The 19,700-nt window shown below is 44.2% G+C and overlaps 1 protein-coding gene across 2 annotated transcripts; it reads left to right on the top strand.

Annotated features, from left to right (window-relative positions):
- Positions 1–1,147: 1,147 nt before the first annotated feature.
- POP4 (POP4 homolog, ribonuclease P/MRP subunit) lies at positions 1,148–4,413 on the top strand. 2 transcript variants are annotated; one of them, XM_005490079.4, is made up of 7 exons: positions 1,148–1,256; positions 1,527–1,579; positions 1,947–2,170; positions 2,808–2,885; positions 3,106–3,167; positions 3,506–3,607; positions 4,025–4,413. In XM_005490079.4, the coding sequence occupies exons 1-7, from the start codon at positions 1,250–1,252 to the stop codon at positions 4,159–4,161; spliced, it is 663 nt and encodes a 220-aa protein (XP_005490136.3). In that variant the 5' UTR covers positions 1,148–1,249; the 3' UTR covers positions 4,162–4,413. The 2 variants fall into 2 exon arrangements, with proteins under 2 accessions (XP_005490136.3, XP_074407253.1); XM_074551152.1 differs by lacking the exon at positions 1,527–1,579 and having other exon boundaries at positions 1,188–1,256.
- The last annotated feature ends 15,287 nt before the right edge of the window (positions 4,414–19,700 follow it).

Here is a 19,700-nt window from a genome sequence, read left to right as displayed (position 1 = left end):
ACACAACCAGAGAGATCTACTATTTCATTCCCTGTTAGGCATCCCTTTAGTACCTCTGTGCCCCACAGCAGCACTCCACAAAATCATCATGTTTCCTATACGCTGCCCCTGTAACTCTCCCCCCAGATATCCTTTACCAAGCATTGCCTACTTATCTTCTAAGCAAATATTGCCATGTGACGAGAATATAAATCTTTTCTGTATTTGGAGAAGAAGAATGCTTGAGCAGAGAACTGCAGGAGTTGGGACTGGGCTGGCAGGAAAAGGAATTGGCCACGCTGGTTTCAAGACACTTCTGTTTGGTAAGTGAAGAGGACTTTGTCCTGTCCCTGAAGGAAAGAGGCCCTGATGTGTCAGAGCATCAAATCTCACAATGAGCGGCATCTTCCTATGTCTTGACCTTGATTTCTAGAAACAGGAGGGCTGATTTTAACCCAAGATCTCACGTTGCTGCGTGTGCAGCTCCAGGACAGACTGACACACTGCTAACCACGGAGAGCAGAGCCAGGCACTCCTGCAGCGGCAGCCAGGGCTGGAGAGGCCGTTTGGGACAGGATGGGACATGGAAAGAACTTCTCTCCTACAGGAGAGGTGGGAATGGAGGAACTTTGGTAGGGGCAGAGAGAACCTGTGCCTGCTATGGCCCTGGAGCCTGGGCAATGGCTGCCTCCAGCACCACACTGGTAAATCTCGGGGAGGAGGGAGATCTCCAGAACAAACGAGGCGACAGAAGTGGGAGGGGAGGAGACTGCAGGATGGAAATGTGGAAATGTGAATACCAGCATCGGTGGTGGGAATGACTGCAGGATGAGGGAGAAGTGAGGATTGACACGGCCAGGCTGCCATGACGAGTGTCAGACCCTGCTGTTCCTGCGGGAAGGACACGGCCATGTCAGTGCTCCAACACCACAGCTGTGCACTCTGCGTGTCTGCGACCATACCCACATGTTGGATGTCCACAGGAAATGAGGTGGCCTGAGTAACAGAAGGCATGATTGACACGGCTTTTAAAAATAAACTACCCCATAACAGTGAATGAAATCTCTATTGCTCAGTGTCCCCCGGTTTAGAGAATTTATTAGTACAAGAGTAGTAAATAGCAGTCAACAGCCAATTAAACAGCAGCTCCCCTCACGGCAACCCAGCAGCTCCCGCGGGCAGCAGCGCCGCCTTGTGGCTAGCTCGGGAGCGCCGCTGTGCGCATGCGCATCCGATCGTCATCGGCCCGCGACGGCTGCGCCGCGACAGCATGGAGGGTGAGGGGATAGGGGAGAGAGGGGAGACAGAGGGACGGGGGATAGGGGGGAGCGGTGGAGGGCGAGAGATAGAGGTGAGGGATGAGGGGAGGGCGGTGGAGGGCGAGGGATGGAGGTGGGGGATGAGAGAAGAGCTGTGGAGGGCGAGAGATGGAGGGTGACGTGATAGAGGGTGTGCGATGGAGGGTGGGTGGTGGAAGGTGAGGGATGCGGGGCCGGGGGTGGGTGAGCGCCCGCCCCGGCCGACCCCCGCTCCGCCGTGCCTTGCAGGGCAGCTGTACCGCCGGCTGGCGCCCGAGGAGAGCGGGGAGCTGCGCCTGCAGGTACCGACCATGCCGTGCCGCGGTTACCGGGCCATTCCCGTTCCTACACGCCTTTTAAACCCCGTTAGACACCGACGCGCCGGGGGTAGGGCGGGTCCCCGGGTTCCCCTGTATATCCCGCTCGGAACTCGCTGTTTCAGACGAAATGCAAAACAAGAGTTTTCCTCCAAAACCTAGTCCGACAGCGGGCCGGGTTGTGCCCGCGCTCGGCACTTCCCCGCCTGGGAACATCTCCCTCCACTGGCACTGGCGGGAAGATCTCCCATTCCCACGGAGATTTTGCCGACTTGATGAAACCACCGGTCAGCAGCAAGTTCTAACTAAATTAACACATACTATTTTATAGCATCCTTTCCCGTGTCTTTAGCCCCAGGACTCAGAAAAAGCCAAGACCTTTGTGCATGCCTTCCTGAAGCGCAGCATGCCCAAAATGAAAGATGAGGCTATCCAGGACATGCTGACTCGGAAAGCTGTCGTTCTGGAGCATTATCACAAGAAACAGACCAAGCAGAAGAGGAAGAAGACAAAAGGTTTTACTGCCAAGCAGAGGCGAGAGCTGCGTCTGTTTGAAATTGAACCTGAGCAGCAAAGGTAAGGCTTTAAATGTCTTCTTTGTCTAATAAAGTAAAATTACATCAAAAGCCTGTAAAAACAGCAGCATGTTGATGTGGATAGGAACCCTCCAGTGTGTAAAGTCAGTCCGAAACACTACTTGTGGCATTTCAGCATGAGAAAAGAATTCTCTTGTGTGCATAGGTGAAAGATTAATTTCTGTTGAGCTCATTTTGTGTACCTAAACATTACAAGAAATCAAACCCAGACACAATCCCCTCTGATTTTGGTTTTTAAAGTTGGACTGTCTGTGACCAGAAAGTCAAAACTCTGCATAAGGTTCCTTGAATTTATCATGCTGGATGAAGCCCCTGCTTTGCTAACAGACTAAGCAGGAAGATAAAAGAGTGGGAAAAAAAGGAGAAATCTTTTCAATCTTAGCCTGATGTTCTAAAACACATCACTGTTTTGGGTTGGAAGAGAAGAGCATGCTTTGTGCTTGTTTTATGAGGTAAACCAGCTGTTTGGAGTGGGTCACCTTGCAGGGTAACATAAGTTTGTGTAACTTAAAAATGTCAGACCTAACTCTGCTGAAATACAGACTACTTCAGCAATCAACCAATGGACTTTTTTATAACGAGATTTTGTATAATATTTTATCTTTATTTTACTGCAGATATGCCATCTTCCTCCCACTCCACGAGCTCTGGAAGCAGTACATCAGAGACCTGTGCCATGGCCTCAAACCCGATGCGTACGTGGGCATATTTTACATTTAGTCTGGCTTTTATGCAGTAAAACTTCTAGTTTTATTGAGTTACTGCTTGAAACACTGTGGCTAACTGATAAGCATATTGGTATCCTTTCACAGAATCACAGAATTATCATGATTATAATAGTCATGTTCATATTTTGTAAATCTGACAGTTCATTTGATTTTTTCCCTCCTCTTTGATCCCATTCTCTTCCTCAAGGCAACCCCATATGATTCAGAGCAAGCTGCTCAAAGCTGATCTCCATGGAGCCATTGTTACAGGTATTTGGTTTGTTTGCTTGTGGAACAGCATCTGAAATTTAGGAGATGATCCTGTACTTCAGATGCTTATTTTTAAATTCCATTCAGTGTCATTAACTGTAGAATCACATTGTTGAGATTGTATTTCTCTCCTTTAAAAATTCTAATTACAACTACTCTTGAAAAACATATTGTTGGTTGCAAGGGTTAACTGCACATTCTTCCAGTGATTACTGCAACAATATTATTTCAGAATATTTAAATATTTATGTTTGAAAATGTTTTAAATCACCAGTCAATAGGAGAAGAGCAAGTAAAGGGCATCTGAAATGTTCTAATACCTACTTCTGTTCTTTCAGTTACAAAATCCAAGTGCCCCTCTTACGTTGGAATAACAGGAATCATTCTACAGGAATTTAAACACATCTTCAAAATTATCACTAAAGAGGACAAATTAAAAGGTATACAAGGCATTCTTTTTCAGTTCTTTTCACAAGAGGAATGATAAAAAAATTCCTGAGCATACTTCATTTTGTGCCTCTGAGTGCATTGGTTTATTATGTCAGTGTTTTTGGCTCTTTGCATAGAGTGGCAGAAGTCACCACCCAACAGCCCAAAATCTTACCCAAAACACCCCTCATTAGAGATGAGCAAGTTTTAAAAAGTGCAACACTGCAGTATGCTCCTGCATGAGGAATAATTTTGGTAATTTGTGGAGGCTTGGGTTATTTTTTATCTCTTGAGAAAGTATAAAAACCTTGCAATGTGTCAAGGCTCAAATCTCCAGGTGAATAACATCCCCTGTTATGTCAGGATATTTCCATAACAGGGACTTAGGTGAGCACACTTTGTTCAGTTTGTGTCCTTTTGCATTTCAGTTGTTCCCAAACTTAACAATGTGTTCAGCCTGGAGCTGGATGGGTTCATTTCCTACATCTACGGCAGCAAGTTCCTGCTCAGAGCAAGTGAGAGATCTGCCAAAAAATTCAAGTTGAAAGGAACTATTGATCTGTGATTTTATGGAAACTCAGGAGCATTCACAGAAATGTCTGTGAAACTGTTTTCCTGCAGCTCAAAGAGCAGGGTTTCTGGCAGATGGAAGAAGTAACAACCTTGTGAAATATTTATAAAGCATTTCTTCTTACTGAAGAATGAGCAGTATCTGCTGTCTTTAAGCAGTCTCACCAATTGTTGAAATTGGTTGTGTCTGGCTTTTTATTTGTATATAATATTTTGTTTTCTATTAAAGTTATATGATCAATATCAACTACCTGACTTCTGTTTGAGGTAATAAGTGTAAATTTGTACAGTGAAAATTATATTTTTAACTCTGTAATAAATGTTATTGTTGCCTTCTGTATAAATTGGGCTTTAGCTGCCTGTTCCATGCTTGCAGTGAGCCTGCAGCTGCTGACACTGTTTGTAATCATTGTTCCTGGGCCAACATCAGCTTCTTTGCCTGCTGCAGGCACATGCAAATAAATGTTTCAGTGGCAGGTTTTACCTTGAGCATCTCCCTGGCTGGGGTGGATACTGTGACAGGTACCAGGTGTGTACAGTGTTAATGTACATGTATAATAATGTGTAATCATGCAGGCCTGCAGGCTGGCTGCTGCCCAGTGCTCACTGACAGCTGCAGCTCTCAGGGTAGGTCAGGTATCAATAAACTCACACTGTCATGGCACAGTGCAGGAACAGCACAGCCCCTAAGGGAAGCACTTGAAGCTTGGAATTCACAGGTGGAAGTGGCCCCCATGCAATCTTGTATTTCAATTACCCACAAAATTGCTTTATGAATATTTAACCTCTGTCCACAGAGCTACTGAGCTTTGCCTGTTCTCAGCCCCTTTTTTATTTTTTACTGTACACTTCATTTTTGATTGCCCAGATTACAATCCCTCATTGCCTGGGCAGGTTTGATGTGTTTGGGAGGTGGAAGTGACCCCTGAATTTAGATTGCTTAACATTTTTCTGTTATAAAACTGCTTCTATGGTGGCTTTAGGTGTAATTTTCTGGAGCTTTTCATCAATTTCACTATCAAATAAAAGACTCATACCTAGGCAACTTTTTCCCTGTCACCATTCAAGCATTTGTAGCCGCCCAGGGTCATTTCTTTAAAGAGAACAGATTCCTGACACAATCACAGCCCAAAGCTGAGCAGCTGGGTTGGGAGGGCAGTCAGAGCTGTCACCTGCACTGGGGGCACACAAGGCAGGGGACAGCCAGAGCTCATCCCCACCTCCATCCCCAGTGCCACACAACACCTACCTTGCCCCAAAGCTCCCAGCTGCTTTCCAGACCTGTTACTGGGAGAGGTCACAGGAGAGCTGCAGCTCCCTGGCACCTCAGACACAAACCACCTTCACCACCCCTGAATGGGTAAACTCAGTGTGGACAATTCTGGGGTCAAGAACAGATCCTTTGGAATCAGGAAATGGAAACAGTTGGTAAAGAAATAAAAATCTTTGTTGCAATTCAAGTATTGCCCTTGAGATGGCGAAAACAGTGTTCTTGCCAGGGACAGATATTTTACATGGGGAAATGGTCATTTCACACCAATGGTAACTTTTATCTGTGAAGTAAGAACAGTATGTGTTAAAGTTTTAGACATAAGTTATTCTTCTACCTTCTACCCATTACTCTTCTCAACATTCTAAAATTAAAACTCTTGGTTTCCTGTAAGAGGTCAGAAGGAAAAACAAACAAAGCTGCAGAAGCCATAAATCATAGCAGAAACTTTCCTTTCACGACAATGACCTAGTTTTAATTTTGCTCATAGCCTTCAGTGTAACATCTAATTAAGACATCTGTTAAATGCCTATAATATTAAATTAATAGGGGGAAGCTAATAGAACTTTATTGGCATAGTCCAGTTAATTGACATTAAGGGCCTTTAATGGAGGGCTGGAAGAGACATTAATGGGGATGCCACACAAATTGGAATTAGGCACAATCATGTCTCATTGTGCTGTGAAGGACAGAACATGTCCTACCATATGGACACACAGATGAACACGATACAGCTTCCCATAGCTACTGGCACTTGCATTTTTTAAGCTATTTCAGCAAGCACAAAAACAAACACTGCCTGGCAGTGCCTTGGTAAGAGCAAGGCTTTCAGTATTTACAGTGAAGAGTGCCCAGGAGATGTCAAAGGGCTCCCCAGAGTGGCACAGAGAGGTGACAAATGCAGAATAACAAGAGCTGAACAGCCCAGGCATGCAGGATCCTTTCCTGCAGCTGGTAACTCAGCTGAGGCCATTTTGCAAAGGCTCCAGGTGCTCCAAACATCCATGACTGCACTGAACCACCCAGAGCTGGGATCACCTCCCAGCAAATCAACCTCATCCCACCTGGCACAGGCTCTGTGTTCTCTTTTCCTAGAACTCATCAAACTCCCCAGTGCTTGTCAAGGAACTTCCTCAGAACCCGGGAGAGGTGACAATGATAGCACACCAGCCCTCCCCTGCCCACTCACAGCCATTCCCTTCTCTTCATTAGCTGAGACTGTGAATACCTAATGGATTTAATACTGGGAAATTGGAGAACTAATCACAGCCACATCTAGTACACTTTGTCCTTCACGTGTTCAACTCTGGATTGCACTCAACAGAGACTTTTTTGTCATGATTTTTACACCTAAACTCTCACTAACCAGGGAATAATGAACAGCAGTGAGCAATGTCTCACTACCTTACACACATTTCTGCTCCCTATTACTGTGTATGTATATTTATAACTAATATGAACTAAAACAATTGTAAGCAATTCAGTTACTGAATTTTGAACACTTAAGTAAGATTAGAAAAAAAATTCCATAATTTCTGTTGGAAACCTCAAAATGATACATTGTAGAAAATGTTTGAAATTGAAGCCAATTCACATACAAGAAATCACATGGAAAATTTTTTTTGAGGGAGATTTCATCTAGAAAACGGGTTAGATAGCAATACAGTGGAAACCCCATAAAACCATCACTGACAAACTCATATTAAATCACTGAAATAACGGCAGCAAGTAGCTGGTGTTAACTCTATGTGTTCAATTCATCCAGTGTTTTATGGAAGTGTAAGAGAGAGCACAAAATTCTGACCCAGACCATGCTTTCAGGAAATAGCAGTAGTATTTTCTCAAAACCAGGGGAGCCCTGATTTTGGGCAGTCCCTCAGCCCCTAACCAGAACAGTTCCATGTGCCCATTCCCATAACAAATGCTCACCTTCTTCCTGCTGTTGGACAACCCAAAATCTGATCAAGCCTGTTGGGTTGCAGCATTCACCAGCCCATGGTCCCACAGACCAATTCCAATTATACAACAGTGATTCCATGGAATTTCCCAGAGGTTTGATCTGCCCTTGTGTCAGGCTCCCAGTCTTTTAATTCTGTCACTCCTATGGTAACTCCAGTTCTAAGTCCCTACAGTGTGGGATGAACATGAATGATTTTGGTAAGGCAGAAATCCCCCTCAGCATACTGGTTTAATTAAATCAATGAGCAAACATGAAAACGGAGGATCTGAGAAGCAGAGGATGTGCTGCTGAGAGGAGCAGTTCCACCTGGTAGACACCAACCTCCTGGGCTGCAGAACAAACAGCACCTGGCACTACCTGCAGGTGGTTTTGACACCACCTCTGCAGGCTCTGCCTGCTGGATAGGGATTATGGAAAACTACAGAGAACCCAACATTTAATACTGAATTAAGAGCTCTCCCTGTGAAGAGAGCTCTCTGCTGCTTTCTACTATTAGTCAGATAAGGTACAGTACATTATAACCATTGAGAAGAGAAAAAATTGAATTTACAATTAGCTAAAATAACTGATAGGAAAAGGCACAGTCTAAACTTTACATTCTATCCTGCCCTGCTCCCCAGCCTATTTTTAGGCTGTTCCTTCCTTTCATTCTGCTGAGAACTACTCCCATATTGCCAAACCATACTGACTTTAAACATATTATTTTCATATACTTCCAGGCACTGCCCAATCTTCTAATAACCATTCCCTTCTACAGGCATCTGAACAGCTCCTACTCTCATGGCATACGAACATTTTACTGAGGAACTAATCTTAAAAGGTACAAAAATACATCATAACATAGATAGAACATTATTTATTATATTCAAATCAAAGGACTTTGGCTTCACCTCAAAATTTTTAAATCAATAACCCAAACTGAATATAAATGTTTAAGGGCTCATATGATTTTTAAGGGGAAAATACATCAAACCCCAAACCTCAAGCAGGACTGCACTCACTTTTCTGTGGGTCAGGGTTTCCCAGCTGAGCCCTGTGGCTCCAGGCCCCAGGTTCATAGCAGAATGTGTAATGTGTCTGTGTGTTTGTGTGTCTGTGTGTCCAGCTGCCATCACTGGCCTCTGGCTACCAGCTCCTTGGACATTCTCTGGTGTACACACAGTGCAGCCCCAAAACAGACTCCACTTTATAGCACCATTACTCTGGGAGGGAGGGAAGAAAAGGATTATGCACTTCTTGTAAATGTTAAAATAATTCCATAAATCTGAATAAAATTAATTTTTTTCTTGGTGAAATTGCCTGCAACACTCTGCCATGCATATTCTTCCTCTACAGGATTATTTCAAAATTATGGACTCAGAAATGTTCAGCTGGATAGTTCTTGGGTGGCTGAGGTGCTCACTGAAGAATTTAAATGATGTAATAGCTATTGAACACCCCATTATATGGCTGCCTAATTAATGTGAATGATAGTTATGTCTTACTCACAGAAGATTATTTTACACGGAGGAAAATCTACTCACTGCCACAGTAGCCATTTCCATAGTTTTTATAGGAGCAGTTGCATTATGGCTTCATTGAGTAAAAGGTAAGTAGCCATCCTAAATAATGAAGATTGAAGGTTTAATAGTCCCAATAAAGAATCCTGCAGGTTTTTTATTTCAAAAATTAGAGTTTGATTGCAAGTGTATGATAATGAGAGGGAGAAGAGCACTGGCATGTGGAATCCTTTGGGCTCCTTGGGAACTTCCATTTCTTCTGTGCAGAAATGCAGGAGAACAAGGACAGCACACCAGAAAGTAATCTTTACTTATTATCTTTCCTTTCCCTAGCAGCATGTCCAAGCTGCAAGGCTCTCCCTGTGGACAAGGCCATGCTGGGCTGTGCTGCCCTGCTGGGAAGGCTGGCACAGCTGGCACAGCTGATCACCCACACCAATAACCTCAGATTCATGGGAAGAGCCCAGCTCAGACCCACTGGAATGATGATGTGCAGACATAAGCCAGCCTTGCAAACCTGTCTCAGAACTGCAGCAACTCTTTTTGTGAGGCAATAGCCAAGGGACTTGGCATTTCTGTTACGAGCCCCTATTTCCAGGGTGATATATCAGAGATTATAACAGCTATAAAAATTCAAATCAGATTTCAAACTTGGCATGAGCTGCCTCGCTTGGGATCTAATATTTTTAAGTAAATCTTTACAGGAAAAGCTAAAAGTTTACTTGTTCCACTTGTTATTTTAGGTCTCCATTGGTACATAATTCTCAATCTAGATTCTTACACTCTCCCTGCTGCAGAACCCAAGTAATCTCTTTTCACAGCTTGCATTTTCTGAATGGCAATTCAAAGACAGGACAATTGATTTGACATTTGTTTCTCCAAACAGCAAACTTTCAGAAAGGGTTTTAAAAGAACTTCTGTTCCAAGGCAGCCACTTTTCTTTTTTTTCCGTAAGCAATAAAGCACCACATGTGTTTTAGCAAGTAAAAAGTGGCAACAACATTAACCTGAATTATGGTAACAGTGACTACAAAACAAGCTGGCTGGGGATTTGTAAATACAATCTCCAGATGTCTGCATAAGATCTGATTTATCAAACACACTCTGGGCGGGATTTGTACTTCCTAATAAAAGAGGTCTGTGGTATTTATTAATGGTAGTGTCAGTAAAATGTGCTACCCTTGTGACATCTTTCAGAAAGGTGAGCAGATCCCTTTGAATAACCCACAGGATATGGAGAGAGACACAGATTCTAGAAATTACAGCTTGGCTTCACCAATGAAATGGGATGAAACTGAAGGTGAAATATAGGGAGAGGGGAAAAAAGATTGCAGGAACTGAAGGCCGCCTCAAGAGAAATCTCAGGTAGGGCCAAGGGGAAATCCAATGTACCCCAGCCTCGGGGACAGGTCAGAAACAGTAAATACCAGCTATGGAGGTTGCAATTGTATTTTATCAGCACAGCCTGTATCCATGTAAAATGCTTCCCTCTGTGTGGGGCTTTAAAAGCACCACAGTGAAAAGTAAAGGCTGTTTTCACCTCTAGTTTTGATCACAGCCTTGCTGCTGAGGCTGTGATGGGAAGCCCAGGCTAGTTCTTACTTTAGGAATGATTTTTTTGCTATTTTCCCTGCCACACAGGAGTGCACTCTTTCCAAGCAGGGCTCCACACAACCCTCCCATGGATCAATGCTGCATGCAGGTAATTATCACTCATGGAGTGATCTTAGATTGGCCCAAGCATGGAGCCATTACATTTATATTCCCTCACCTTCACTGCCACAGTTTAGCCATGAAGCAGTTTGGACTGAAAACTAGTGCTTTGTACAAAGAATGTGGGGCCTTTTATGCTAGGCTCACTATCCAGGGGGGAAAAGAACATACTGACATATGTACACAGAATAAATCAAGTAAAACACGTGGTCCATAGTTTTAATTTTGTGCTCACAGAGCAGTGCCTCCTGTTTGCAATGAATTGCCAACAATAGCTTTAGGACAGCAGCTCAACAAGATAATTACCTTTTGTTCTGATTCATTGTGCTGGGTGCTGTTCTAAAGCAGCAAAATTGGGGCAATTCTTTAGATTATTTAGAAAACCCAAGGTTTACCCAGCAAATGATAACACCTCCTGGTTTTGAGCAATGCCTTACTTCTGGTTAAAGCAAAATGAGTTGCTAAGGTGAACAGATTGAGTAACCAAGCTCAATTAAGCATGCGCAATATGCGCTGTAACAACATTCACTCTTTGCTGAAGTCATGAAACAGCTTTATTTTCTTTTGACTTCTGGCAGCCTGCCTCCAAGAGCCATTCATTCCTGCTTCTACCCAGCTAGCATTTCCACGAGGATGCATCAGGAATTGGAGCTGCTTTGCCAAAGATGTTGTTGCAGAGGGGAACAAAGAAATGCATCCTGCAGCCAGGAGCAGGAGAACAGCACCTGCAGGGGCACCAGGCTGCCCTGGGAGAGCCACACTGAGCAAACACTGGTTCCACCTGGGGCTAAACATCTAAGAGAATGTTTCAAAAAGCAGTTTTCTCCCAGCAGAATGGTTTGTAGCTTCAGGAAATCTATTCTTAGCTGGGCTCTAGGGCACAGGTACTTTAATTTATTATTATTGTTGCCGCTGCTGAGTTTGTTGTTGCTTTCGTAGAAGCTAGCATAAAAACGATACAGAAATCTCACCTCTGTCTGTATCCAGAGCAACACACTTTGCTTTGGTACCAGAAGATGGAGCCACATGCTCACAGTTTTAAAGTGTTTTTTTCCCCTCTTGTGCCATAAAACCCACCCAGGAAGCAGACAGTGCCTCGAAACTGCTCCCTTACCTTACATGAACTCGCTGTTTCAGAGTGTCTGTGTGCACAGCGAATCTGCTGCCTGCCTTACCCCTGGCAGCTGCCTCGCTCAGATGTTTCCATAACAACTCCATTTTCCTTGCTGCAAATATATTTTCTGAATTGCCTACCATGGCAAAATGAAATCGGGAAACAGGACCAAACTAAGCCAGGCATTTCCAACAGCTAAAATATCACACTCTTCATTTCCTCAGTGGAAGGATATACTCTTAAAGGGAGTCATAAATATCCCAGAACTACCAACACAAGATTCCTGACTCCTCATCTTAAAAGGCCAAATAAAGACAGATATGATTTTTATTGTGTCCTAAAGCTCAGGTGACAGAACAGGCCAGGTCTGTGCTCTGCTGCAGTCAGAGTAAGGCAGGTATTTCACATGGCCAGGGTGTGCCTTTGCCCACCCCAACCAACCCCTGGTACTGCTTCAAGACCTACTTCCAAAGAAGAAAAAACCCAAACCTACAAAACCCCCGCAAAAACAAACCAAAACAAACAAAAAAAAAATCACCACAAAGAAAAAAAAAACCCCACCGACAGCCATGTTGGGGCATCTCCCACCGTCTGTTTGGGGTTTTTTGCAGTAGCTTTTGCAGCAGAACCAGTCCTGCCCATGGTCCAGCAGCAGTGGCAGCCAGGGAGCAGTGCTGACCCCTCAGCTGGTCAGGGACCCAGGGCTGGAGCAGTGACACTGCCAACCCTGCCTTAGCCAGGGCTGTGCTGGTCCCACTGCTGGCAGCCAGCCCCAGCAGGCACATTAAGATGAAAAGGGCCTTTGTAAAGTGACACAGATCTGATGGGAAGAGAAACCCTTCCCTGAAGATATTAAAGTCCATTAGGGCTCTCCTTTGTTGGCTGCTTGCTCTGGGTCAGCTGTGTGAGCAGCCACTCCTAGAGAGTCAGATCAAAGCAAGATAATGGCATCCCTAATAATGCCAGCAGAGATCTTTCAGGTAAAAATGCTTCTTGTTCAAGAGCACTCTCAGATCCTTTCATGTCTTTTTCTGACCTGGCAATGCCCCTGGTTAGTACAGAACTGTTGAAAATACACAGGTTTAATTATTCTTTCAGCTGCTCTTTCAGACTGCTCTCAGGCAGCAGAAGCAGGCAACAGTTTACTCTCATCCATTTTCTCACTACAATGCTGCAACCTCTTTATAACAAATCCTCCATCACAACATTTAACACTTCTCTAATGACACATTAAAAATGCAGTCAGCAAAGCATTCTATTAGAGTGTTCACAAAAAAACAACCCTGAACATTATTTTTTACAAAATCTAAGTACAGGAGATGGCACACAGCCTCCATAACCCCAAATGCAGCAGCAGATACTCACACATTGCTCCTTGGGGAGCCACCGTGGGACAGGGAACACCAAAAAGATGTGCACAACACAGAGTGGGGCCCACAGTGGGAGAGACTGGCAAGTGTCATCCTCTGTCCTGAGCTTGTAGATACCATGAGAAGGCTCCAGCACCTGGAACAACCAGAGAAATAGTTACTATTAATTCTCAGCTTCTATTTAAAAATTTGTACTTGCAAGATTGTCTTCATTCAGTTAAAGGCATCCCAAGAAACAAATCCAAGGAAAATGTCATATCAACCCTTTTCCCCCATTTATTTCAGTGCTGTGGCCAAAAGTCCAATTACAGCTTTGTCTGCCAGGACTTCTGAGCAGTGGCTCCATCACTCCCTGTATGATTTTCAATAAACATTTAAAAACTTAGATTTGCTTCCTCTGCCTGTAACATGCATTCAGAAAAACCCCCAGCACCAGAGGTTTGTGTCCAAAAAGGAGACAGAGGAGTCCTGTAACTTTATCTGAATAAAAGGGGAGGCCATGGGGCTTTTCCCATGGGGTCTCTCAATTTCTTGGGGGATGCAGCCCCCTCTTTATCCTAAGTTCCTGGCCACTCTTCCTCTTCCTCTCCCCACTGGCTGAGGTACTCTGAAGGTACAGACTCCCTGAATCCCCTACTCCATGCCCCCTGTAATACACACCCCCCTTTATTTTTTCTTTTATAACAAAACACTATTCATAATTGTATTAAGCCTTTGTTCTTTTTCTGTAAGTTCAGGAATTTACCACGGCCTTGGATGAGCAGCAGTCTGTGTCAATTAGTAACATTTTCCAGAACTGATGGTTTCTTCCCTCCCTCCCTATCTGTAAGTCCCTGGCCCTATCTACAAGCAGATTCTCATGCTCTGTTTGTAAGGACACATTCATCTTCTTCTTTTCCCATGTAAACAACACTCAGAGTCCTTGGGGCTATGAAAACACTCTGCAGAGGTGCCAGGGAGCCCAGGCATTCCTCTCCACAAACTGGAGGGACTTTCACACCCTTCCCAAGCACACTCTGGGTGCCCAGCAGAGCAGGGGCCCTGGCACAGCTGTGGAAGTTCTCCCAGGGAAACTGCAGGGCTGGGAGACATGTCAGCCACAGCCAGGCCAGCACCACCAAAGGGGATCAACCTGGTGGATAAACCAGGGTTTATCACCACACCGGGGATAAACCACGCACCACAAACCCACAAACACTCGTGGGCACCCCCAGTTCTGTGCTGTGTGGCCCCAAACACAGCAGCAGCACTGCTCTCTCTGCTCTGAGAGCCATGGCAATCCCACACAAGGACAGCATTCCCCTGAAGCTGCCCTGGAAAGGTGCAAGCTGAGGAAATCTCCAGGAAGAAGCAGAAAAGGCCACAGTGGTGACTGACTGCTGTGTCTGCAAGATGGATGAGAATTTGAATTCCTTTGTAAGGGACCAAACATATCACTTAATAAAAACAAGGCATCCTACAATGAACCTCTCTTTCCCATATTTATTCCTCTCTAAACACAGCAGTGCACAGATTATAGGAAATGGTTTTACATTTAAATTCAACCCCAAGTGGTAAAGAAACGGATTGTGTCTCACAATGGAAATTTGCATCTACCATCATTTAATGGATGTTTTATACATGCTATGTACTACTGTGTTTTTATGGAAAGGCAAAAAAATTACTTGGGAATTTGTTTTTAATTAAGCAATAAGGCTCAATGGGGTACTGCTATCATGCAATAAAACCACTCCTGGGGTGTTGTGAGGCATTTGGTCCAGATGAGTGCTTCAAATCACCCCCAGATTGTGATTAGATGATTACTCCCTGGAGTTAATATTAGATGGCTCTCTCTAGAGTTGTCTTATTGCTATTATAAAAAGTCTTCAACATGGGGAAACTAAGTAGCTTTTGTGCATGAAGAAGATGAAGTTTGCAGTTTGTGCTGTTGAGTGGCTGTGTGAGCTGTGAGGGTCCCATAGATCACCTCACCTATTTAGCATGCCTGAAAGATCATCTCAGGGCATTTCTCTGACCCAAACAGTTTTACCATTACATGGCTTTCCTTTTTTTATAGAAGATGGAAGGATATAAACAGCAAACAACTCCAAAATGAAGCAATCCCAAGACAAGGTGTTGAGGAATTCGATTCACAGATATGATTTACCAGCTTTATCTTTTTGCTGGGAATAATGAATCCTAATTGCTATTATGCTAATTGTATTAATGAAGGCTAATGCATGCAGCAGCACAAGAGATTCTCCCAGGCTGGGTCCATGAGGAGGTGCATGGCCTGAGGCATTTGTGAGGGCTCCCAGGCTAATGAAATCAAACAGCCCAAATGGTACAGAGCCAACCTGCAGTGCCTTCCCCCAGCTGCTCTTCAGGGGTGAGGTTAGAGATGAAATATGCCATTCTGGGAACAGATAAAACAAAAGCAAAAACAAAATAATTTTTTTAAAAATTAAAGAAAAAGAAAACCAAAGCCTCCTGCATTTCAGTACTACAGTAAGAGAGAAATCTCAGGAAAATGTTAACTCTTCCAAAACTCTCCCAAAAATGCAGAATGGCATCACCTGGACATGGACAATTTTTGCAGAGCTTGAGCTGAAGTACAGAGCAGAATTCTCAGCTCCTCCTTCAGATGTCCCCCAACAGCAACCACAAACCTCCTATTATACAACATCCCTCTGGTTTCTCAACCAGACACCAATTTTTACACTTCACAAATTAAGGTGTGATCCTTCATACATCCTCTGTGTCACATCTCATACATCCTGCACCGCCCAGGCAGCAACACAATCTCTAAAAGCCAACAAACCTCTTCTACCTCAGAAGAAATCCCCAATTCCTCATTCAGATCAGCACCTCTGCACCTAAAGACCCAGCATGTCAATGGATGGGGATCTCAGCCAAGCTGAGGTTTGCTCTCTTGGTTTCCAGGATGTCAGCAGAACACCTTGGAAAAAAACCACATCACATGGCTGTGTTCCCTTGTATTTGAAGATAACAAAAGGAAACAAAGATTTCCCTTTTTGTTCCCCCTTATAGAGCTCTCTGCACATGCACTCAGTGCATGAACCTTCCCCAGGCAATGGCAGCAGATGCCTTCCTGCACAAAAGACACTGATGTGGGGCAAGGTCCCTTACAAAGAGAGGGTTTCTCCTTCCTGAGCAATGCACACATTCAGCCTGGGTAGCAGTTACAAAGGAAAGAGACCAAAGCATCTTCTTCACATAAATAGAAGCTATATCCATAGGCAAAGCAGGGTTCAGGAATGACACTCTTTTATTTGTCTTTGACTAATCAGTCAATCAGTCATTTACATCTTTTTGCATTAGCCAGTGATTATCACACTCTGTTCCCCACACTTTTTCCCTATTTCAATATTTGAAATGGCTAATCTACCTCAGTTTAGTCTTTGAAACACTTGCTCACCAGTTATTTGTTCACCATGATTTATCTTGTGCAATAAAGGCACACTGAATAGGAGATCACTGTTCAGACAGAACAGCAGCAGTAGGAAAAGGGCTCAGAAGAACGTGCCCAGAATGGTCCCTTCTGCAAGGAAGGCTGGGCTCAGAAGGTGCAGCTTTCTCTCAGCATGCTGAAAAATGCATTCAGGAACTTTTCTGGACACCCCTCTTTTTCCCACATTAATTTCATACATTTTGTTCTAACATTATATCCTTCTCTGCACTGAACACCTGCACCTTCTCACAGTCCTGATGTTTTATATTCTCTTACCTCAGCTTTTCCTCACCTTCACCTTTTGTATTCCAACTCCAGCCTGTTCCCACTATGGGGAACACTGCTCAGAGCAGGGGCTGCAGGCATGTCAGGGCTCCTCAGTGTGTGCTCACCCCTCCTGCAAATCAGGAGAGCTCAGACTTCTGAGCTTCCCCTCTTGGGAGTTCCTGCACTGGGCAGTTCTTGAGTGCAGCCTGGAGACTCATCACAGCCAATCCACTCAGAAATTATTGATCATTATTGGTTATTCAAGCCTGAAGTTCCAACTCTACAGCACTGCACTCATGGAGCAGGGAGCAGGGCTGAGGTCTGAGCAGGGAAGGGTGCAGCAAACACCAAGACAAACTTGTAACTTTAGAATCTGCAAATGTGAGAGGTTTTCTCATCCTTGCACAAAGAGCTTTTGTGAGGGTCACTGGGATTGGTGAGCTGGGACACGGCCCTGTGGTGAGGCACATGGGGTGTGAGTCAGGAGCTCTGGGGGATGCTCCTCAGCCCCTGGGTGATTCACCCTGAGCCAGAGCCTGCTGCTGTGAGGGCAACAGCAAATCACCCACTGCTCTGTGTCAGTGACCAAGCACCCTGTGACCAAATGGAACTCTCCAAGAGTGGAACTCCCTGTGAGAAGGGCACAAACCCTCACAGTTATTAGAATTTATGCTGCCCTTCAAGATCCTGAGGATGAAGTGCTGCACACACACAGAGCCTCTGTAAAAAACAAAAGCACGTTGATTGAGCATTGCTTTATGCAAAGGGCAGAGCAGCAAGCAAAGGTTGCTTTCAGGAATACTTTCATCACTTGTGCAATCATTTTGCAGCCAGGCTCCCAGAGCCTCTCAAGAAATGGGTAATTTCCTGCACCAGGGCTGAGAGATGCCCTGAGGCACAAGCAGCCCCTGAAAGAGGTTTGCTGGGCAGCAGCCTCCAGGCATGAGGACCACTGAGAATTTGGGAACTGGCACCTGAATTCCAGCCTATACTGACAGAGCTGAGCGTGGATGTGACTTCTGCACTGCCAGACTTGGAAGCAGGCATTTCTGAAGGAAGCAGATGAAGCTGGTAGTGCCTCAGAGACACAAATCATTCATGGCAAGTCACACTTCTGAAGAGGCTGATTAGCTGAACCCCCAGGAGCCAGATCAGACAAACATTCATCCCCACACCCTCACTCAGGACAGAGGTCACTCATCCCTACAGGTAACCTGGATGATGAACACAAGTTGTCTTACTCCTTCATTAGGTCACAGTATGCCAAGCTCAATTCAGTAAAATCTCCATTGCTAAAGGCTGTCTTGTCCACTGATTAAATGTCCCATGTAGTCAATTAGTTAAAATCACTGTCTATCCTATGATCACAGTGGGTTCCTAACATCCCAAACTGAATCTAAATATTGAGTTTTAGTCAAAAGAATTTTATCAAATGCCTGGGTTGTTTTTCCTTCTTTTCCAAACAAGCACTAAACATACACTGAGCTGAGAATTTAACAGATGTTTTTGTTACTATTATAATCTAATCTTTTCCTGCAGGCTGTTGTAGTAATTTTGCCACTAGAAGATAATAAAAAAACATTTTCTCCCCTGCAGAGCTTACCTTTGGCTGACTCAGCTGAGCAGCTGCAGTTTCCTTTACTTGCTTTGAAATTATTGCATCCCAATTGGGCAAGATATTTCTGCTACTGAGAAACAAGTGGTTTTGGAGAAAATGCCAGAGGCAATCAGATAAAGTCTCTTCACCTTGCTCTAGTTGCTTTAAAAGCTGGTAATTTGGGCTGCAGCTTTTTCAAGTGGTCCCACAAATGTTTGGGTTTACAGCCAGGAAAAACAGAGCTCCTGAGCCTGCCTCTCAAATAACTCTTAAGATTACTGGTGAAACTCCCAGTTTGCATCTCAGTGAGGAATTCCAGCAAGTGTGTAAGAGCTTCCAAAACAAACAAACAAAATACCAACAGAAAGTCAGCTCTCAATTGCAACTGCTTAACACTGACTGTGAGCACAAAGTGGATTTTGGGGCTTCCCTTGCCTCGTGCAACACTTCTGACTGAAGAGAAACAAAAAACCTCCAAATCCCAGGTGGTTTGGCCAGCCCAATGCTGTGTTTGGCTGATGTGTTGTCCAGGTGAGCATGCTGAGAAACAACAAGAAAAATAAAATATTAAATCTCAGTAATAAAGACTATTATTAGCATAGTTTCATTAGCATATGAGAGCAAATTCAGAATAATTTTAGCATACAGGAGGGAAAAAAACAGTTTCAGAGTTATAATCTGTGGCTGGTTAGATCTGAATTAGTCTGACAGCTAAGACAAAATCTGGCATATTTAGTTCAGTGCTTTGTCTATTTATAGTTTACAGATATTTACAGTTGGACCTTGTTTAAAAACCCCCAGCATTCTGTAGGGAATTAATTTCTAAGCTGGGCAGATCTCCTCAGAGTTAGCAGCTCCACACAAACCAGCTCCCAGGTGTGAGAACCAGTCTGCAAAGGCAGACCATGCTCCTTGCACTGACAGACCACTCAGTCCTACAGAAAAGGGAGGAGGACTGGAAGCCCTGATATATACATATATATATATATATATATATATAACTTATATATCACTATGTATATAGTGATAACCTGAATCTGTCCAGCCCAGCAGCCTCCCCTCTGCGCTGAGCTTTCTCCCAGGTTTTCAGGGGTTTCTCAGTGACCTGATGGCCCTCTCTGCAATCCCCCCTCATACACTGCTAGGCACTGAACTTAGTCCGTGTCCTCATTTATCTGCTCATCTGACACAACCTCAAAGTGTAAAGAAATAAGGTCTTGTGGAAACTCCCATGATTGCCAAGCACTTTAGTTCTAAAGTGCACCATGAGCTTCCCAGCCGATATTATTATTA

This window comes from Zonotrichia albicollis, chromosome 13 (genome assembly GCF_047830755.1).
Source record: "Zonotrichia albicollis isolate bZonAlb1 chromosome 13, bZonAlb1.hap1, whole genome shotgun sequence".
In the NCBI taxonomy this organism is placed as follows: domain Eukaryota; kingdom Metazoa; phylum Chordata; class Aves; order Passeriformes; family Passerellidae; genus Zonotrichia; species Zonotrichia albicollis.
This window is presented reverse-complemented; position numbering and strand designations above follow the sequence as displayed.

Coding starts and splice junctions, on each gene's coding strand:
- POP4 (XM_005490079.4), top strand. Junction 3,168..3,505: donor CCATGGAGCCATTGTTACAG/GTATTTGGTTTG, acceptor CTGTTCTTTCAG/TTACAAAATCCAAGTGCCCC. Junction 3,608..4,024: donor TAAAGAGGACAAATTAAAAG/GTATACAAGGCA, acceptor TTTGCATTTCAG/TTGTTCCCAAACTTAACAAT.